At 32.4% G+C, this 23,798-nt stretch overlaps 1 protein-coding gene across 8 annotated transcripts in view; it reads right to left on the bottom strand.

Annotated features, from left to right (window-relative positions):
• The window catches only part of LOC122633160 (chondroitin sulfate proteoglycan 4), a 74,107-nt gene that overhangs the window by 7,806 nt on the left and 42,503 nt on the right, over positions 1-23,798 (bottom strand). For all 8 annotated transcript variants that reach the window (XM_043820741.1, XM_043820745.1, XM_043820740.1 and 5 more), the window contains 4 exons: positions 2,872-3,466; positions 2,538-2,792; positions 933-1,130; positions 122-323 (listed from right to left, as the gene is read on the bottom strand). In XM_043820741.1, the coding sequence (XP_043676676.1) occupies positions 122-323; positions 933-1,130; positions 2,538-2,792; positions 2,872-3,466 (1,250 nt within the window). The remainder of the gene's footprint in view (positions 1-121; positions 324-932; positions 1,131-2,537; positions 2,793-2,871; positions 3,467-23,798) is intronic.

The following is a 23,798-nucleotide window of genomic DNA, read 5'->3' on the forward strand; positions in this document are numbered from 1 at the left end:
TCTAATTATCGTTGTATCATAAATAAAATCACGAACGAATTTATTACGATACGTTGGCATTAATGGAATTTTAGAATCAACTTAGTTTCATTTAAATAATGAAATCAATGATAGTGTTTACCGTTGCCACGGTGTACATAAGCGATCAGCCCTTGCATCAGTTCGGCTTGCGTGAAGGTGTCGATCGGCTTAGAGGGATAAGTAACTCTTTCGATATGTCCAGCATCAGTGTCAGTGCGCAAGACCGTGTAGACCAGCGTTTCCGACGGAGTATCCGCGTCAATGGCCCAAATTAATTCTTTTGTTAGAGTTTTTCTGGTGCCCTGTTAGAAGCAAGCACCGGTTAAAAGATTAATTGGTTAGCCGAGGCGAACGAGACAAATAAAAAGGTTACGGTAAAAAGTGGTACAATTTTTTGCTTTCAACCAATTTAGAAAGCTTTGATAATTTTCATAAGAAACGATTTACGTCAGAGTTAAGGAATCTTCCTTTCGTTTAAGAGCCATTCCACTATTTCATTAATATCGTTTAGTAGCTTACAGGAAAATCGATCTCGTTGCGGCATAATTGTCACGCTCTCTCTCTCTCTCTCTCTCTCTCTCTCTCTCTCTCTCTCTCTACGACCTGGTAGGGGGAACAAAAAAGACTTCGCTTGACCTCGATTAACCCATGAGAGTTATTATATGCAAAACTAGAGAGAGAGAGAGAGAAAGAGAAAGAGAAGAAATAAAAATCTTGAATAACTTAATCCCACTGTAGTGATTATAGATAATCAGTACATTATCTTAACAGATTTTATTTGAACTATTCCCATTTGATAATAACTATCGATGTCTTCAAATATGATTGTCAAATAGATTTAATTTTTATAAAATTCTTATTTGAATTAGGACAAATTTGCTTCTTGAAATATATCACCATGAAATACTTACTTGAGCCAATCGTAGCACTTTTGCCGTTGGTATTTCCAAAAGTGGTGGGTCATTGACAGGGGTGACGTTGACATGAAGAGGAAACCTAAGTCTTCCTCGGAGATATCCTGGAAGCGTGTATCCCCTTCCTGCCACTAACGTCAGTTCCAGTATCATGCTATCTTCTGTGGTTTCGCTTCCATCGTGCATGTACTGTATCTGTCATAAGGGTAACCACCATACAGGTATATATATATACCGTTATTAACCATACACCTTTCCGCAGAACAAATTATTATACCGTTTACATCGGTGGAATTATTCACACAATGGTATAGTATGTTACAGTTAACGCATAGTCACAAACGAATGAACGAACGAACGAACGGACGAACCAACCAACGAACGAACGAACGAACAAACGAACGAACGAATGAACTAAACTAACTAACGAACGAATGTACACGAATAGTGTACTTTATTGAATTCTCTTTGAAATCCAATATCCCTGAAATAACTTGACTCTCGAGGACTCGTTTGAAAATATATACTTTCTGTAAATTCATCGAGTTATATCTGTACGGTTAATTAGCTATCTACGCAAAGTTAACTCGTAGTACGGTACTTAACCCCGAATTAAAACGAAACTCCTCTACTCTGTTTCGCATAATTGATTTCACGGAAATCATTACCAATGAATTATACAGAGGGAATAGTCGAATTTGTTGGTAACGAAGTACTATATATATGTATGTATCAATGAATTCATTTCAAGCGTAGAATTCGGAATTATCCATAGTGATGTGCGGTATATGTGGCTTCTCTGTTTGATGAAAGTACCCTCTTTGTTAACGTAATTCGTAAATTACCATGTAATCTACGGCTACTCTAAGTGCAACGAACTTGAGATTGTTTCAAGACTAGAGAATCTATTCTATCGAAGGAGCTCAATATACACACATATATATACATATTATATATATTATATATATATATATATATGTACGTATGTGTGTGTTTTGCTGATACCACTTCGATCCTAATCAAAATTAGTAACGGAAGGTTAACTACGATGATCAGCATATCGTCTCGTCAAGTCGATTTCGAGAAGTAACGAGGCAAGAATAAAACGATTACAAGGTAATCGATTAGTTAAATAATGCTTGTAGGAAGAGGATTCGGGTAAGTATCAGGAAGAGTAACGTTTCGAGGGATAAGCGACTGTCTGCTCGATTTAATCCAAGGGAAAAAACATTAATGAGCGGTGGCGGTGTTTATAAATAGGCTACTGTCGTTGGATAAATTAAGTGTGGCTTGCGGAGAGAAGAGAGAGGAACCGAGAGCAGCCCCACATCGAGTCGAGCGACTCTACATCGGCCCCCAACGATTCTAAAGTTAGTCTTTACAAGCTGTACTATCTATAGAGACTGGCCGTATGACGAACCGGGACTAAGCATGACTTTACCAACATCTTTGATTTCTTTTGCTTCGCCAAATTCATGATTATTATCGGAATATAACGAAGAACATATTGCACTTCTTTTCTTCTTCTTCTTCTTCTGCATTTTTTCTTCTTTTCTAATCTCCCTTCCTTCAAAGAAGAAATAAAAGGAACAATAATATTACCTTATCGCGATTGATGTCTTGCAAAGTGAAGGAACGATCAGTTCTCGAAGTTAAGAGATCCAAAGCCAATGTTCCATAAGTAGGTGGTGTTACCAAGCTGAAAACAACGCCATCCTCTTCGACGCCATATTTGGCAATGTCTAGAACCATACCGATGTTGTCGCTCGTAACGAGTACGTGTTCTCCTTCCGATACTGAAAGTGGTGACAGAGAGAGAATCTCCAAATTTACCGGAAGATTAGCGTTCGAGTAAACCTAAGAGAAAGAAAAATACATGTCCTTCATTCGAAATGATAACGTTTATTGAATTGCATCGAGAAGAAGATTATCAAACCTTATAGTCTTCGGCGAAATTTGGTTTGATACAGAGAGGCTGATCGCAAATACATTTGAACGAATCGACGCCCAGTTGTTCGCATAAAGCATCATTGACGCATGGATCAGCTTCAACGCATGGAAATCCCCAAACGCATCCTACGACTATACCTTGACTGACCTTGACATCGGGTAAACCAAGCTCCTTGTTGTCCAGCATCATGTTACGGAGACAACCCTTATAACTCACGTCACCTGACCTAAGCCCTTTACCCAGTGCTCTGGCACGTTTATTGAGTTCCGTACCACCGATATAGAGCGTGTCGGCCAAGTCCAGGTAACGATTACCACCGGAGGGCAAAGCCATCGTCTTTTCTTGACGATCGACGGTTATACCGATACCACTTGGGCTAAAGTCGACGACAATTTGATGCCATTTACCATCGGACACCACGTTACCATGTATTAACTCCGTTGGACCATTTCCTTTGTTCATTAATAGTCGTATCTTGCCTTCGAACAATTCGATTCCTAAGTAATCAGCGTAGGAAGATTGGCCAGTGTTGTAGAGAAGCAAACCACTTTCTGTACCGGTCTTCATATCAAATTCCCATCTGTAAGGAATGTAATTCAAATTGGAATAGAGAAGGTTATCTGTTTATTCAAGAATTCGTATCAATTTCGATAAACATTCGATCGTTAATATTTTTAATTTATCAAATATTTTCCACGTATTCTAATTGGTATCGAATTTTTCTTTCGTATAGCCATTTGCGTACGTACGTTTCGATTGTTCGTTTAAATTATTATCTCTATATAAAATATTTCCGACAGGCTAGCTCTATTTATCCGTTTCAATTTTTAATCGAAAAATATTTAAAAGGTGCGATCGCGACGCCTGAGAAAGCTCGTTATATCGTGCAATTAAAAAAGAAAAAAAAGAAAAAGAAAAAATGGATATAAAAATAAAAAAGTAAAAAGAGAAAAGGAGAAAAAGCAAAGGAAAAAGAGAGAGAGAGAGAGAGAGAGAGAGAAAGAAACGCAATTTGTTCGAGACATTCGTTAGATCTTTCATCTTTGAAACGACTTCACGGCTAACTCAGAAAGAAAGCAAAGCGATAAACTTGAGCGACTATTGAGCAAACCCTATGAAAGTAGCAATCCTTTGATATTATCCAACACGGAGAACAAGAATTGCCTTGCCAGTTGAATGCCAACGTTCTTCCCAATGGATATTGAAATTGGAATGGGACTTTCGTAAACACGTTCGATCGATTTCACATCGTTAAGACGATCTTCCGTAAGAAACTTTAGATACTCCCGTCTGAAAGGAAAATTTCTATCCTTCAGGTTGAACTTTGAGATCGAAAATACGATTCCCCATTGGAATTAATCCTAAAAGCGTGCAAAAGTTTGATTACGAATAAATCGATTACGATGTCATCGTTAACTTCGTTTAATCACTTTTCTTCTTCTTCTTTTATTTTATTTTATTTTAAATATCCTATCAACTAATTATTTTCGATATCCTATGAACCAATTTATTTTTAAATCTATCGATCTATATCTTTTGATTCATTTTCTCTAACAATGAAACAAAACAAAAAATTATTGTTTTTTGCTCGGCGAAAATGTGTTTTTCAATTTTCCAAACCACATATAAACTTGCAATTTTCCATAAATTCCAAATATAAAAGGACTCTCGTTGATTTCGTCGATTTTCATGTTTCCTTTTTTTTCTTCGTTTCTTTTTTCCATTTCTTCCCTTTTTTACGATAAATAATTTCCTTTTAATTTATCGTACGTCGTTAGATCGAATAAATTCGTTCAATCGTAGAAATCTCTCTTTTTTTTTTTTACAAACTCCTATCACATCGCAGTTTAATCACGTACAAGCTAATCGATAAGCAGATAGCAGCAGAGCTAACGCCCTCGTCATTTCCCAAACTTCATAGACGTTGTGTGAATCCTAATAGTTGTAGACAAAGCATTCTCGTTACACGCACATTCATAACGTATTACTACGCATACAAATATACATCAATACACACATACATACATATATACACATAGACACGCACATAGACACGGTGTAAAGTGATTCTCCTCTTCGAACCATCTTAGTTGGAACCACCTTTGGAAGCAGCACAATTTGTACCATTACACACATTATCAATTTATCTTTGCCTTTGGACTAACATAAGAGGAGAATCTATTCTTCAATGATAGTGAATACACATTCTCTGAATTGTCCGAGTTTGAGAGAATTCAACGTATTCTATTTTATTAGCGTTTCCATGTATACATACTATCTATGTAGATGCATATGCATGTATGTATCTACATATGTAGATATGTGTGTCGAGCAATTTGCGTTTAACTGAACTTTCCCGATTCTCTTCGCTATTTCGACATTTTCACTGAAAGGAAAACGAGAGTATGTACTTCGAAACGATTCATTCTGAAATGTTTCACGATAATGATATACGTTTAATTTGTTTGTCTGAGAGAGAACAAGAGAGAGAGAGAGAGAGAGAGAGAGAGAGAGAGAGAGAGAGAGAGAGAAGGAGGGAGATAAAGATAAACTATTTTACTGAAAATATCCTAATTTAAGGAAAACTTTAACACTCTCGTTGAACGCTTAAAGACTATGGTATTTTGCATTGGTTATCGCTTTCCACTACATTTGAGAATCACTGTTTGCATGAGTGATGCCTGAATTGCGTTCACTAGACTGTGATATAACAGGTATACATTAAAATATATTCTATTTGAATGATAAATGATATAACAATAATACGTGTGGTATATATTTCCATATATACATATTTCTATGGCCTTTAGAAATGATAAGTTTTCAATTAAACTTCCAAAAAAAAGGGATAATATTATTTGCAATAGATAAAATAATAAATAAAAATTAATAGATAGAAATAAATAAAAATAAATAAATAGACAAGTAAATTTAGAAATTAGAGAAAATACTAGGAAATGATTTCTTATTATTTTTTATCGTTTGTTATCATGTATCGAATGAAACTCGAGAGTACGAAAAATTTTTATTTATGAGTACGTAGTACGTACATTTGTAATCGATAACTCGACGTTTTATCTCATTTTTAATCTTATCTAAAATATTTACAAGCTAAATGTTTTCTCTCGTTATTGTAAGCAAATGCAATATAAACATTCAGAATGAAATAACTATAATTGTGAATAAACCGAGAGAAACTATTGTTCATTCATCTATCATTTGTCTATCTATCCATCTGTCTATTTATTTATTTATTTATTTATTAAATTATTACGGTCGCATGATTCAGTTTATTTATTTAAAAAAATAAACTCTCTCTTAATGAATCCTCGTCGTCGTCGTCGTCGTCGTGATCGTTTCAACGAACTGAAATATTTTACACCTCGAGAGATTACATTTTTATTTATTTGAATATAAGTTAAAGGATGACAAAATTTATCCACGAAAAAGATCCTCCGAGATTTTCTTTCTCCATTTCTTATTTTTGTTAAGACGCGTTGCTCTCAGAAACTTGCCATTTCTCTTGCTTTTACTCAATGCAAGTAGAAAGGTCAGGAGTTACGATATACCGAATCACTTCAGCTTTACCTTGCCTTCGTAGAGAGACCGAATCCATGCATCTTTCATTTTCGAACTTCTCACTCGTTTCTAAGCTCTTTGGGCCGAGACTTCATCATATTACAAGATTTCTGAGAAAATATGCAAAATGTTACGTAACAACTTCTTGCAAGACTCTCGATACCATTTCTAAATCTTATTTAAAGATACATTTTCTATAGTAAATACGTATTTATGTGCGAAGGGCTTTTATTTATGAAAAAAGACAAAAAAAAAAAAAAAAGATAAATAAAAACAAAAAAGAAGAAAGAAATGGAAATTTAATCGTTTTGTTGAATCGTTCAGTTAAAGATTTCCTTTTTCTTTCTTTCTTTTTTCTTTTCTTTTTTTTTCATTTTTCTTTTTTTCTTCTCTTTAATCCGACAATTTTATTTTATATACAATACCATGTACCTTTTCAATCTATTTTTCGATATTACTTTGTTCCGATGTTGAATATTCAAGAAGGATAAGTAAAAACAAAGACAGTTCCGAGGTAAAGTGGCTCGAAAGATAATTCGTTCTCTCACGCGGAAAATATAAAAGTTAGTTCTATCGGAAAGGAAGGAAAGTGTAATGCTGTCCATGGAACCAGAAGGTGTAACCGAGTGGAACTACAAAGCACGATGAGAACGAGGTTGGCTCGTCTAGAAATATAGAGAGATCAAACACGCAAACTTGACAAATAAGCATTGGACGATAATAAAATGTCAAATTCATTTTTGTCTGTATAATAAGAATCATTATCAAAACGAATAATCAACAAATTCAATTCGATATAAATAACATACGATCATGGAAACATTTATCAATCTCAGTTTCATAGAATTATTACTTTTTTTTTTCTTCTAAATATAAAGTATTATTTAAATTTTTGAAAAAGAAGTTTCGTGTGTTAAAACATAATTTCTTATATTGTTTTGTTTTGTTTTCTTTTTTTTTTTTTATGTGATTTAACGCATCAACATGATCAATGAAACAATCGTTCCTGATTTGTTATACTATTTGTGAAATATACTGTACATCACAATACACATATATATGAACAGTTATACATAGTAAGATATATGTATTTCGGAACAAATAATTCAATTCACTCCTCTTATCGGAATCGATCTGCAGCACGTTCGTTCCCCGAATTTTATCCAGCGATTCCTTTCATTCAGCCCACCCAAACTCTTCACTTCTATGCTAACACGTTCGTTACGCTTCACAGGAGAAAACGATTCGATTGTCACTCGAGTATGGTTAATTCTCTAGACGATTTTCAAATGTTATCATTCAAATGAGCAATACAAAGAGAAATTAGATAATTGTGGAATTGGAACACGGTAATATAGTATAACAACAGTAAAAGTGAACTTCACCGATCTTTAGTGTGTGTTTGACTAATACAAATGTTAGGAATAAAAGAGAGAGAGAGAGAGAGAGAGACAGAGAGAGAGAGAGAGAGAGAGTGAATGTATGTGTGCGTATGTGGGTGGTAATGAGATAATTGACAACATTGAAAATTGTATAATTAATTTCTAGATAAAATGAATTGATATAATGTATCGAGGAGTTAAAATAAATTTCGAAAATAAAATGATATGTATTAATTAATACTGATTTATTTTAAGGATCAAAAAAAAAAGGATGAATATAAAAGTAAATTGACATAGTTAATAAATATTTTATGTGTGCGTATATATATTTACGTTGCAACAGATCATTTCATTTTCTCGTTCGAAATCCGTTTTAAAATGCACATTAACTTAATATATAATTATTGAGGGAAATGAAAGCAGTATTATCAATGAAACGATACTGAATCACGTTTTAATGTCGAGCCGTTTTAAAGCCGCGCTTGAAAAGTTTTTACATCGTGGTTGAATTTTTTCCCCATCTATTACAACTTCTGTTTTCTTCTTTACTAGTAATCAATGAGGAACAAGAAGAATGTAATAAAAATTGTCGATATTATCGAGCAACGTTAGATAAAACGTAAAAAATGTATCGAAATTAAAAGCTGCTCTTTGTTTAAATCTCAAAATTGAATACTTTATTCTTAAAGCTAACAGATTCCTAATAGATATTGATAAACTACTATTATGGTATTTGCTTAGATGATATAGGTACTCGATAATCTAATAATTAGAGATTCGCTTCGACTATACATATATATATATATAACGTTATGTTCAAGAAGATCATCAATATGTTGATTTGATATTGATTAATAATCTTATTTAGTTTATTTGATTCATTCAGTTCAAGAAAAAAAAAAACATCATTTGAAAACGTTCGATCGATTAGGTGTAAACTTGTAAATTATTTCATCGATTTAATTATCAATGTGTCATTGTTCGACATTACAAAAAAAGAAAAATGGAGATTATTTAAAAAGGAAAAGAAAAATAAAACAAAATCGATTTCGAAGACTAACATTTCGTTTCAACATTTTCGTTTCCTTTGTAATGGAACCTACGTAACGATAATTAGTACGTCAATCTCAGTTTCTCTTGTATTATCAAAAATTCACGTTTGATGATAATACATGAGATATATTTTGCCTTTTGTCCGATCGTAATTATAAAAGGCAAAAATAAAGTAAATAAATAAATAATAATAATAATAATAATAACAACATAATAACAGTAATAATAATGTCCATTAGTACGATGGTTGACGTTGGTAAAAAATATTAAAGCGTTTTGTGAACGTATACAGAGATACGTCTTTTGAAATTGTTAAAAGTTTTTTAAAAGTCGAAAGGTCGGAACAAAATAGCGTTGCCGCTCTGTGACATGCTTCAGAGAAAAGTAATATCGTATGAGGTAACAAAGCGCGTCATATGAGAGAAAATAATTATAAAATGTCACGAATGTTGAAATTACGTGAACGAGTGGAACACACACACAGAGAGAGAGAGAGAGAGAGAGAGAGAGAGGGAGGGAGAAAAAGAGAGAGAAATAGGGGCTGATTAAATTCATAAAGATCAAACATTCAACGAGTTGTCGCATGGGAGAAAATACGATACGGGACTGTAAGGTTTCTCTATTCGCTGTTTATTGCGATCCCGGGAATATCTCATAGGCAATCGCATTGAAATTCACTCGGGGAATCGTACTTTAAATCGCTCCGTTGGCACTTCTTTGCGTTTCCTTCGCTCCATTGCTAGTCAGGAATACATTGAGAATGTTAGTAGTTCCGACCAGGCGTGTCCGGTTCGAGGTTCTCTCTCGTAACTTCAATAAAATCACGAGTAGACAAGAAATCGACTTCTTAAATGCACCCCTTTTATACAACCAGGGTGTGCTAGTATCTTTCTCTTTTTGTTTTTTGTTTTGTTTCGATTTTTCTTTTTGTCTGTCTTCCTTTTTTGTTCCTTTTATCAAACGGATGGATGAACGAATTAAAGATATAAAATGAAAAATTTTCCGAGAGTTTCATTACAAGATTGTCTATTATTTATTATCGTTATTGGTATTAATTATAATTAAATAATAAGTATCGGTACAATTTTATCTCATAAATATATAAAGATGGAATTAAAAAAGATGATTGAGATGTCCCTGATCGGTTTATAATAATTTCAATTTAATTGAATTATCGTAATCCAATTCTAAAGTAGAATTAAAAAGAATGAAATAAGTATAAAATAGGATTGATAAGAAACGAAGATATCGTAAGATTTTAATTTTTATATTGATCTCTATTAATTTTAATTTAAGTATCGACCGATCCTATTTCAGATACACCAGAGAATTGAAAACAAAGGTACGATAAAGTTTTCATTCCGATTGATCCATACTAATTTCAATTTGAATATCGTCCAATCCAAACAAAGATACCCCATTAATTTCCATTCTGATTGCTTTGTATTATGATTTGCTTTATATTTATTCGATCAATATTTTTAAATAAATAGAATTTTAAGTGCTTTAAGTAAATTTATAATAAAGTAATAAGTACATAATATAAATGACATAAAGCTTAAACCTGACAATTAATTATTTATACCAATCAAAAAATTCTTGATGATCATTTATTTATTAATTGATTAATAAAAATATTGATCCCGATAAATAGACAAAATTTCTAGTTCTTTTTTTTTCCTTTAATGTCAATTTGAATGTCCTTCTTAACGATAAGATAAAAATTTGATAAGAAAATATGATATGCGCGTGATAATTTAAGTCTTTATAATATTTGCGATTACGTTATGTCGGTATCTATCGTATGTACGTATTTCCTTCCTTACTTCGTTATATCCCACGAAACTCTTCGTGTGGACGAACGTGTCGAAATACGCTTGGAGACTCGTAATTTGAATATGCCACGTCGACGTCGCTTAACGCGTTTACTCTATTAGCGGTTCGCGAACGCGTCCCGAATATTATCGTTTCTGACGATATGTGTTTAACGGTTTAACAGGGATCGAATTAAATCTATTTCTTAGGACAATCTCTACGTTATCTCTTAGATATTTTAATATTATACATATATCTATTTTACGAAGAAATATTAAAGGCAATTGATCTCAAACTTTACAATATTCTGATCTTTAAATTTTCTAAGAGAAAGAGAAAGGAGAATAGAAAAAAAGGAAGAAAAGAAAAGAAAAGATAAAAAAAAAAGAAATAGAAAATTTTGAAAACGAACATCTGTGTGCGAGTCAAACAGGGTTATATCGTTCATATAATTAATGATCGAAACACGTAGCTTTCATACATATGTTTAGCATCACACTAAAATTCACTTTGGATCCTCGTTGTTTACATCTGTCGGTACTCAGTGAACTTAATTGCTCGTACCGTTGACCTCTGCGATGCTATTTGCGATGATTTCCAATGCAAATTTAAGTAAATGCGACGCGATTTAATAAAGTTACCGATGTTACACGTTACATTTTGTCGAGCTTAAAAATGAATCGTTCTAGCTACTCGTTTCATTCTCTTTTTCTCTCTCTTTCTCCCCCGTGCCTTTTCTATGTATTGGAATTTACAATAATTTACATAATACATATGTACTTTGAGTATTAACATTTAAGTTTTATCACGTTTATCTTGTTATTAGTTAACGTACGCTTTCCGAAACTCTTTATTGGCTTGAGTTAAACGTTTATAAGGTAAGCTTTGAAAAGAGGGATAAATGTATTCTCAATGGACGATAAAAGTTATCTTCATTAGAAAATGATTACCTATTCGTTTAAATACTTATTTTTTTTTAAATCATCGCGTAAGTGTTTGATATTGATTTTCAATTCAAATATAAATTCTGGTTATAGCGTTATAAATAACATCCATATATGTATAATATAGTACAATGAAGAGAGAGAGAGAGAGAGAGAGAGAGAGAGAAAGAAAAGCTTTTTTTTGTGTGATGACTTTTTCGTGCGTGTACAATCCGATCTGTGTAAATTCGAAATAATCGAGATTCGTTCGAAAATAGAAAAAAAGGAAAAAAGGATTGGATAAAAAAAAAAAACGGATATCAAGCGAGATCGAATTGTAACGTAATTCGTCTGCCAAACAAATTTTCAATTTGACGTGACTCCATACGTATGTAGGTATTTGTCAATTTTATATGCACGATCAATGAAAAGTTTTAGAACTTATAGGTTCTTCGTAAAAATAAAATCGTATGAAGTGGAAAGAGAGAAAGAGAAAACGAGAGAAAGAGAGAGAGAGAGAGGGAGAAGTTAATTCATTTTTCCAATTTTTTATTCGTTCCCTTTTTACTCTCTCTCTCTCTCTCTCTCCTCTCTCTCTTTCTCTCTTTTGTAGATACGATCGATTAATGGCACAGATTGCATTCGATCGAAATAGTACGATTTTTGTGTAGAACGAAATCGGGCTTGGTTATCACATTGCCCTCTCGAAAGCCGATCTTATGGATTTTGTATGGTGTATATATATACTATATATATATATATATATATATATATATATATATATAGGTATATGTAGTACGTGTGTATATATGTGTAGGTATGTGTAAAACGTCGAACGAAGAGTGCGTAGTGGTCAATGGTATGAGGTGTGAAGCGAGCGGAATTAGAAGGAAAGAACGAATGGAATTACAACATGTGATTCGAGTTTCAACTGAAGGGGGTTGGAAGGTGCGATTAAATACATTGGAATCGATGAAAAACGAAAGAACTGTCGAAAAATTTGGAACATTAATATTTTTTATCATTTCTCTCTCTCTTTTTCTTGTTCCTTCTTTTTTTAAACTTTTCTTTCCTTTTCTTCTCATTTATTTTATTTCTTTTTTCTTTCTTCTTTCTCGACAAGGGCTCGTTTCTTTTTCCCTTTCTTTTTTTTTTTCTTATTACCCTGGAAGAATTGTAAATACGTACTCATGTTTCTTGATTGAGTATTTCTTTAAATGGAATACTCTATACATACATACATACATACATACATATATATATATATATATATATAATATGTATATGTATGTACGTATATATATTTTCAACGTTGTTTTATTCGATTTTCTGTTGAATATTTAAAGAATATTAAATTCAGTTCGAAGAAAGAAAGAACATTTGAAATGTCTACTCTCTTGATTCTCTCCTCGAAAATGAATATTTTAAGATTTACATATTCACAGAAAGGTAGCCATTTATCAATTGCAATTATATTCGTCGTTCTGGTTGATGACAGAAATTGTATAGGTATAGAGAAAAGAAGAGAAAGAGGGAGAGAGAGAGAGAGAGAGGGAGAGAGAGAAAAGAAAAGAAGAATAGAAAGGGTACAGTTTATCGGTTTCTTTTTTAAAATGAATCACTTTTTCCAGAGGTGGTTTAGTTCGATACTCGGTATTCGTCGAGTATTTCCGTCTCTTTCGGAATAACGTATAACACGAATCGTTCATCTTCAAAAGTCTCGATATTTTATCGATATCGATATTGCTGTTTGAAATCGTTTATTACTATTAGACTTTTCGATATCGTTGCCAAGTCTTTGGTGATTATTTCGTATCGTACAAGCGATATAATTAATCTATAATTAAGAGATCAAAGATTCTGATAGTTCTACGTACTGAAACGTTCGATCGAAACTTACTTGTTATTTTCTTTTCTTTATTTTTTGTTCTTTTTCTTTTTTTCTCTTTTTCATTCTCATCGAGAGATAATTAATCGATAATAAAAAGAAAGATTCCGTTAGTTGGACGTTCTTATCTCGATCTAAAACTTTACTATTGTTATTTCTTTTTTCTTTTTTTCAATCTCACAGAGAGATAATTAATCGATAATTGAAAGAAAGATACTGTTAGTTGGACGTACTCAATTATTTCGATCGAAACATCCTATTTTTCTTTTGCTTTTTATTCTTTACTTTTTTTTTTGTCGTTATTAAATAACGGATAAAAGTTTTCGATAGTTCGACGTTCTCATTTCGATAGATATATAGTATTATTATTATTTTTTTTTTTTTATTATACTTTTCACTGTTTTAATTATCAGATAATCAACGATTAGGAGACGAGTTATGTTGGTTTTGATTCGACGTTTATATTTCCAGTCGTAACTTGATAATATTTTTTATTTTCTTTTTTAATTGTCAAAGGATATATACAATCTCATTATTGTATTAAGAGAGAGATAGAAAGAGAGAAAGGTAGATAGGAAGAGAAAGCGTTGAACGCTGTAGTAGAGATTCTCATACAGTATAAGGGAAGTCACTAACGACATATTGAAGTTTGTTTTTGTTCAGTATATCAGAACAGGTGACGTTATCATACGTTGAGTATCTTGTTCAGCACCGTTCGACATGGAATACGTGGTACTCGGCAAGTTTTGCGAGCTATGTTACATAGATTAGATACTATTGAAGGCACACGTTTTAGTTATCGTTTTTATTCCCCGATCTTCCTATTTTTTCTTTATAGTTAACATTAAAAAACTAGCCGCAATAGTAGCTAGTACGATTTGAAATCGAAAAAAGAATAAAAAAGAAAAGAAAAAAAAAAAAACGATATAACTAATCTTTATGGAAGAGTAACTTTATGTTTGGAGGAAAAAAAATTTGAAAGCCCATCCTTAGAGATTTTTATCCGACTCTTCTAAAACATCATTGACTGTATAAAACTATCCTTCTTATCGTTGACGATGGCTAAAAAATAAAAGAGAGGGAGTAATAGAAAGAGAGAGAGAGAGAGAGAGAAAGAGACAGAAAGGAAAAAGAAAGATGAGAATATCGGCCCTTAGGACACTTCGTCCACGTTTTTTCTCTACGATCCTCCGATAAAACGAGAGTGCAATAACACGAGACTATCTTTTTCTGGCGATCTCCGATTGCACGTAGGTACTCTTATAAATGTATATCATGTGTATAGAACGTATATATATGTATATATTATATATGTATGTATATATATATATATATATATAAAATATAGAGATTGCTATATGTATCGCAGCATCCCTATCGGTCCAGACATACTCTCATTTCAGTTAGTTATTATTCGCTCCATTTTCTATGAGCGTTTTATACGTGAACGATCTCGCACGTTATCGTTGGATCAGTTTACATTACATACATGTAATACATAGCTACGTACCTAGATCTGACGGAGATGGACGTCGGGGTATGGAACATAAAGATAGTAATAAAAAAAAAAGTGAAAGAAGAAGAAGAAAGGAATGAATAATAAAAACAAAAAGAGAGAATACAAAGAAGAGAAAAGAGAAGACAACAAAAAGAGAGAAAGAGAGAGAGAGAGAAAGAGAGAGAGAGAGAGAGAGAAGGGGGAGAATGAAAGAAAAAAAAAGAAAGAAAGGAAGGAAGAACAAAATGCGGACGTCCATTATGCAAAATCTCGTAAAAATGCGCGACTAAATCCCAGTTCGTCGCGTAAACGTAAAAAACATGAGCTAGAAATACGGATATAACTTTGTCCTCAAAATAATTAGTAGAAGAGAGAGAGAGAGAGAGAGAGAGAGAGAGAGAGAGAGAGAGAGAGAGAGATAAAGGATTGATTTAAAACAAACTATTGTAAGAAGTGCAATCTCTTGAAACTATTTGCCCACTCTTTTTATCTTTTTTCTTTTTCTGGAGTCTAATTAAATTATAGTATCTTATTATGATGTAATTACACAAACAGAAGTTTCGAAGAATATATTTTTCTTTTTCTTCGAGAGTTCTTATTTTCTTATTTTCTTTTTTGTTCTTCCTGTTTTTTTTTTTTTTTTTTTTTTTACTATAAAATTCATAATTTCTTTCATATTAACGTTAATACCCGAGTAACAACCAGTCGTAATTATTAATGTCATTACGAAATCCCTGTTATACTTGTAAACTGGGGGGAGTTGGGAGAGGGAGGGGAAATTATAATTTGCGAAAATGCTACGAGATAAAAATTTTTCAAAGAGAATTTTAATCGGGTTGAAAACGACGAAGGTAAATACACGCTCGCCCTGGTCAAATAAATCAACATGTTATTTCAAAGTCTTGATTTAAAAAAAAAAAAAAAAAAAAAAAAAAAGAAAAAGAGAGAAAAAGAAAAAAAGAAATCTTCATTTCCGTTCTTTTTCTCTTTCAACAGAAATAACATTTCCTTCTTTTATCCAGATCCGAAATAACTTTTCTATCATCACGTAAGAATAATGAAAAAAAAAGAAAAAGAGAAAAAAAGAGAAAAAGAAAAAATGAGAAAAAAGAAATTCCTTTCGTCAAGCGATCGTGGAATTGAGTAGAAAAAGAAACAACATGGTGGAAAGGAATCTCGATAACAGAGATTTTATATAAAAGCAATGTGTGTGTACGTGTGTATGTACATATATATATGTGTGTGAATGTATATATGTGTGTGTGACTCGTTTCAAAACGGATACGGCAAGAGTTTTGTAGTGTATCTTTCCGTTCACGTGATATCTCCCGAAAAGATGGCGGGCGAAAGAAGGTACGGAAATGGCGGGAAAAATCTTTCTCAACCTCGCGTTTCCTCTTCTTCATCCTATTTCTACTCTTCTTCTTCGTAGATGGTATTTCTAGTTGTTACGTCCGGCTTGTTCGCCGTAGCAACAGGTATCTCTCAGCGTACATTTATTTTCAACGGTGTTAAGGCGACGGAAGGAGGGATGGTGTTGGGTGGAAGGATGTTTGGGGTTCGGGGTTCGTGAACGCATGGATACGATAGCGGTGGTCTACAGTAAGCACCGAATTAAGAATCTCCTGGCGTGCTTTTTAATTTAGAGAAACACAAAGGATCGTTTATTGTGGCCGTGTGGTGGCGCCACGGTGGTTTCCGGTCTGTCGGCAGAAGCCTCGAGATAAGGAAAGGGGATATACTTTAGAAAAGGCAAACACAGTTTCTACTCACGCTAAGCTAAAGTTTCAACTGCAAGAAGAAGAAGAGGAACAAGAAGAAGAAGAAGAAGAAGGGGGAAAAAAATAGAAAAAGGAAAGAAGAAAATAAAGAAAAAAAAGAAAAAGAAAGGGGAAAGAAAAAAACAGGACTCTTGTATTCGGCCCGACTCTCATCCTTCTTCTCTACGCGCGTACACTCTTTATAAGTATCGTGCGAATACAAAGTGGTTGCTTCTGTTCCGCGACAACGTCTTTTCTTTCTCTCTTTCTATTCTTTATGCCGTTTCTCTTTCTCTCTGTCTCTCTCTCAGAAGTACACACACACACACACACACACACACATTCTTTTTCTCTTTTCTTTTCTTTCATATGATTCAGGCTGGTTATGCAAAAACTTTTGAAATTGCATCCAAGTGCTTGGATACGAATGGCCTGTTAAAGGGAGAAAGAGAAAGGAAAAGAAAGACAGGGAGAGAGAGAGAGAGAAAGAGAGAGAGAAAGAGAGAGATAGAGAGAAAAAGAGATTTTTTCCTTTACTCTTTTCCTGTTTTTTTTTTTTTCTTCGTCTTCTTTCGAAAGACAGAAACTTCAGTCGAGTACGTCTCTTACGAGCGATGTAAACGATCCCTGAGAAAGAGAATTTCTTGCTTTTGCAATAAACACACAGTGTGTGTGAAGGAGAAAAAGAGAAAGAGAGAATCTCTTTGCATTCTCATCTTTCCCATTTTCTGTCGAAACGAAATCGAGAAATGTATTTATTTCTTAGTGAATCTTTCTCTCTCTTTTTCTCTTTTTGTATCCTGTAGCTTCACATAGAAAACGCGTTCGATCGAAAATATCTAGATAGAAATTTCTACTATTGAATACATTCCCGGAAGTTGAATATGGTTCCATTCGTGTCAACTCGCCGTGTTCACGATGCTTTCAGTGGGAAGTAAAACGAGAGACTGTTCTACTTCCTCCTGTGAGATACAGGAAAGAAGAAGAGAAAGACTTCTCGTTTCCTTTTCGTCCTTCGTACTCTGTTGTCGATTTTCTGTCCAATACCTTTATAAGCTGGACACATTGACGTGCATTAGGATGTTTCTTGTTGAAGATAAAAAGTAAATATAAGTAGATTGCTGTCATTTATATATATATATATATATATATATATATATATATATATAAATTAAATGAAATACATACATTTATACGTATATAAATTTTTAGTTCGTTTTGTATTTTAAAACCGAAGTAAATTTTATGTTTTTCTCAATACATTATATTTTATATTCGCTATTATCGTTTCGTTTCCTTGGTCAATATTCTTACGTTACGATAATATACGCGATAACGAATGCATTTACTTCGTATCTTTCGTCACGTTTCCACGGTTCACCTTGGTAGAACCAACGCAAACTTTAATTACGAATAGTTTCCGAGGATAGACTAAATTCGTTGGAATTATCCGAGATAGTATCTACCGTAATCTCGACGATCGTGAGATCGGATAAGATAAATATGATTAAAATATTCGTTTCTCTCTCTTCTCTCTCTTTCTCTCTATCTATATATCTTTGTCTGTATGTCTCTCTCTTTCCCTCATTGTTTCTTACTTTCTCCTCATTATTTTTATTATATCAGATATAATTTGATTTGTAAGTTCATATTTTACTTTATATTATTAATATTTGTACTATTCGAATATTATATAGTATTACATTAATGAAAATTTTTTAAAACATTATATCGTATCATTATAATCATTTTTCAATCTACATCATTTCTTATATCCTTTAAAATCGTCCAATAATAATCTACTTATGTATATACCCGTATGTTATATACTCTCTTTAGTTTAACGCATATGTACATCATATCCATCGATTCGTGCTCGTTGATAAACAAAGTGATTTTCTTTTTACTAAACTTCGTTGATAATAGAGTACGGGAAAAGCTAATATTTCCTCAGCGATAATCTTCATTTTCTCTCTCTCTCTTCCGTTTCTTTGTCTTTTTCATATTCACGTTGGAATAAAAAGAGCTTAGAAAAAGGTTGAAGCTTTTGTCGTTCGCTTTTTCTTCTTAAAATAGAAAAAAAAAACAATAAGAAAAAAGAGAGAGAACGATAAAAGAAATAACGATAATAAATAAAAGAAGGGAAAACAGATAAACTAAAAACGAAGAAAAAAGAAAAGGGAAAAGGAAAAAGAAAAAAAAAGAAGGAAGTGCAGTAGAATGAGGCTGGTGTCATCCGAGGGCGATTAAAAATGAACGAGAAGATGTATGCTTCGATCAGAGAATTTATTTCGCACTTTACCGGCTTTACCGATCAGCTGCCACTTGCGAAAAAAGGGTGAATAAGTGGCGCATAACACTTTACTCTCTTGTTTCTTTTCTTTTTTCCCCCTTTTTTTTTTTTTCGTAGTTCACGGATTTACAGATTATCCTTATTCTCAATCGAATTTATTTTATTAGTATAATAATAATAATAAAAATAATAATAACAATAAAAATAAATATCTTTTTATTCGCGTCATTATCGATATTATTGGTATTATAAATTAAAAATTTAATCGATTCTATCGTTCATATCACATATTTATTTGAAGCAATAGAAATAATAAATATTATTTCATAATCTTTAAAAGCAAAATTTTGGTATTTGTAGAGAATTAAGAATAGTAAATTTTCATTGTATTAGTGTAATAATAATAATAATAATAATAATAATAATAATAATAATAATAATAATTAATTTTAATTAAACGAATAAGTGTTCTCTTCGTTCGCGTTACTTTAAATTCGTACACATGAATAAATGTGATAAACGAGCGATAATCTAATGAATTCTATTTAATTATTGACTCGTATTAAACAATATAAAAACAATATTACTTTATAAATTATGATAACCGAAGAAAACAAATGATAATAATATACGGATATTGTTGCAGATAGGAAATTTTTATTATTGGTAAAAGAAATTCAAGAATAGATTCAATAGTATCATTGAAATTCATATTCCAATGATATTATAGATACGATATCGCAGATGTCATCGTATGCATTTCCCTTCTCGTTAAAGTTAACATCTTCAAAAGCTTGTTCACCGGTCGTTTCTATTGGCTCTTACGACGAGGAACGCGAGCAACGACGAAACGTAAGCAGCTTCGATCGTTTACGTAACTACCTAGGTAATCTGCAACTTTCTTCCTAAAGGTACCCGACACGTGCAATGTAACAACAAAATTTATGGCACCGAATATGATCGTATCGCTATGAAGTTTGTACAACTTCTTATAGTTAACTTGTTGGCTCTGAAACTCCTTCAGAAAGTCCGACTTCGTAAAGAGTTGCAATGATGAAGATATCACGTTTTGTAGCTCTACTGTGGAAAAGTTCATGTTTGTTGAATTACTTCGAGGTCTCGTGTTTTCTTCTATCTTTTTCAACATTGTTTTCCCCTTTTCTCTTTTTCCTTTCATTCCTTTTTGTTTTTCTCTTTTTTTAAACAGATCACGTAATGTAACAAATAATAATAATTATTTTCAAATTGAATCAATGGATGCTCGACCATCTGGATGTTCTTTCCTATTTTATTTTATTCTGTGATAGATTTATTTCTATCATTTATTATTCAATACGATCGATAACGTATCACAATTAGAAGAGTAATTAATTATTTCGTATTGTTTTATTATATTATTAATTATTGATAAACGATTTTAATTTATATGAATCAATTAATTTTGATTCGATTTAAATACCACTGGACATACCGCAAAAAGATAGGTAAGAGAAGTTAAAAGAGAATAAAAGCATATGTAAGTCGATGGCAAAGATGTGTATATATATATATATATATATATATATATATATATATATATATAGAGAGAGAGAGAGAGAGAGAGAGAGAGAAAAGAGGGTGACATAGCGACGACGAGAAGGAATGGCTGCTGTTATGCATTCTCTCCCATGGGCGTCGATACAGGTGGCACGCGTCGAGCAATGCGCGAAAATGCGAAGCATCCGTGACACGCTCTGAGATTTAAGAAATCTGAGAAATCGACGAGTGGCACGTGGCGGGGAAAAGAGATAAAAAAAAAAGAAAAGGAAAAGGAAAGAAAAAAGAAAACGAAGAAAAAATGGAGAAGAAAAAAAAGAAGATGAAAAAGAATAAGAATAAAAAAACTAAGAATAAAAAGAATAAGAATAAAACGAATAAAAATAAAAAGGAATAAGAAGAACAAGTAGAACAAGAATAAGAATAAGAAGAAGACTAGGTGAGACAGGTGAAGCGTGACAAGGATTCTGTCAATGCGACCTCTAATAAATCGAATCGATTCACCAAACTGAACAAAGATTCCCATGGAGAAAATATTTTGCCTCTGAGAAGCCTCGTTCTCGTTCTCGTCCTCGTTCTCGTTCTCGTTTTCGCTCTCGTCTTCTTCCTCGTTGTCATCGTGCACACCTGAGAGTTTAGATTCCTTCACAGTCTAAAGAGAATTCGCTTAAATCGAGGGAATCTCAAGGTTCCCGTATTTTCGAAGAAATGGAATCGAATTGTGAACGCGTTGTGTTGCCGATGTCGCACGTTATGTATACCACCTACGAAGAAAATAGATTCGGTTGGATAGGAACTAAGGGTGAGAAGGAGATTGCGAAACGAAACGTTTATGGAAAAACAGAAATATTCCTTTTCACGTTATCGATGCCTAAAAGAAGATAGATTCGATCTCGAGTTTTTATATTTTCGTGTATTTTTTGTTCTTATTCTTTACGTTCCTTTTTTTGAAGAAAGGATATTGAATATAGGGATCTTTCGTCGTTTCCTTGTATAAAAATTTTTTGATAATAGTTAGATATAATAATGATGACGATGACGATGACGATGACGATGACGATTGGCTATGATAATATTTTGAAAAATATTAACATTCATGTATAATTATATTTTTACTGTATATATGAATTTAATTAATTTTATACGATAACATTCAGATAATAGTTTAGATATGGAATTAATTGTGAAGGATTTAATATTAATTATGATTGTAATTAATTTATTTGGAGATATTCCCGAAGTAATAATCCCTTCTCGATCGCTCTCATAATCATGTTTAACATCGATTTATATATCTGAATAATGAAATAAGATTTATTTTGAATTATTAATTAATCCTTTTTTCTTTTTTTTTTTTAATTTAATTACATTTTCTTTGTGTTCTTTTATTTTTGAAAAATATTTTTACTTTCATATGGAATGCATTATAAAAATCATGATATTAATTCAAATTCTAATAAAATTGAGTTAAACGAATGACCAGATTGAAAATATTCGAAATAATCATTTCTTCGTCGAAGTCAGTTTCATTCATTCAAAAATACATTTTAGTGATAAACCGCTTAAATTTGTACTATATCATATATTAACTATACCGATCGTATATGTATTTGGATCGTACGATCGTCTATTATGATTGACGCTATATGCTAGATGGTATACGTACGGTATTGCGAAATTCAACGGTATTGCTGCATTAATGCCACATGCGTTTCCCTATAATTCGCCTACGAATTAGCAACGATCGTATCGTTTTAACGTACCAAAGCCGCGAGAAATAGCGCCTCGTCTCTCCTAATTGATCCAAAATGGTTGATAATCCTCCGAGAAGTCATTAAGTCCGATCGGAAATTCGACTAAAATGTTTCGAAAATATTCAAAACGTTTCGAATCTTTTAATATCGTTTTTCTAAACGTATATTATTACTATTATTATGTGATGACAAATTTTAATTAATAAGTAATCTCATTAAAAAGTTTTATCGGCTCCTTTTTTCTTTTCGAAATAAAAATTACCATTCATCGATTCATAAATGTTTAACAAATAAAGATTCATTTACAAATTTATATCTTAAATATCGTCTGAACGATAGAATGAAATCTTATTTTAGCGTTGAATGAAACCTATAAAAAAAAAGAAAACAAGAAAGAAAAAATAAAAGAAAGAAAAGAAATAGATTAATTATCCATTAATAATTAAAATCTAATATGATAATAGTTGTTATATTAGAATTTTTTTATATACATACAATCACTTTGATCCAATATTGTTTCTTTACGTTTTATCATAGCCAGTAAAATGTTTGCCAAGTAATCTTGAACCTTTTTATAATCTCTCTCTCATTCTTCGTCTCTCTGTCTCTTTGTCTTCCTCTGTTTAAAATAATTTCCGGCCTACGATTCGTTGTTATTTCTCCACCTTTATCGACTTTTTATCAAAACCTTCTCAGTTTTCATCGAAACGATAGTAATGACTAGATCACACAGAGAGAAAGAGAAAAAGATAGATAGATAGATAGATAGATAGATAGATAGATAGAGAGAGAGGGAGAAAGAGAGACAGAGAGAGAGAGAAAGTGAGAGAAAGAGAGAGAGAGAGAGAGAGAGAAAGAGAGATAAATAGCTCGTTGTAAATTCTAAAGTTTCTTCATTAGCGCATGAACGAGATTGTGTTTCTTTCGGGTAAATATTGCAGCCCGTAAGTCATCTTATAAAGAAAAGCCAAGAGTGTCGCCATATTATTATCGTGGTCTCTATGGTTGTCCGCAAAGGCAATAAATCGTCTCTATTTACATATAAGCGGAAACCCGTAAAACTCACTTTATTCCTGACTTTCCGTTTATTTATTTATTTATTTATTTATTTATTTACTTCTCTCTTCTTTCTTTTTCATTTATTTCTTTTTTTCATTCCGTCCTTTTTTCTATTTTTTCCTGGCTCTTTTTTTTTTTTTTTTCTCTTTTAAAGAATCCTCATACGTAACATACATACATACATACATACATACATACATCAAATCCCATTGAATAGCAGTCGAGATAGGAATAATAGTGTTAGTGATGCTGTTGCTGCTGCGGTGCTTCTATTGATAGTGTTGGTGGTGATGTTAGTGGTAGTGGTGGTGATGATGGTGGTTGCCGTTGGATTGCTCGACTCCATTTCTTTCGTTTCCTTTTCTTTATTTT

This window comes from Vespula pensylvanica, chromosome 11 (assembly GCF_014466175.1).
Source record: "Vespula pensylvanica isolate Volc-1 chromosome 11, ASM1446617v1, whole genome shotgun sequence".
Lineage (NCBI taxonomy): Eukaryota > Metazoa > Arthropoda > Insecta > Hymenoptera > Vespidae > Vespula > Vespula pensylvanica.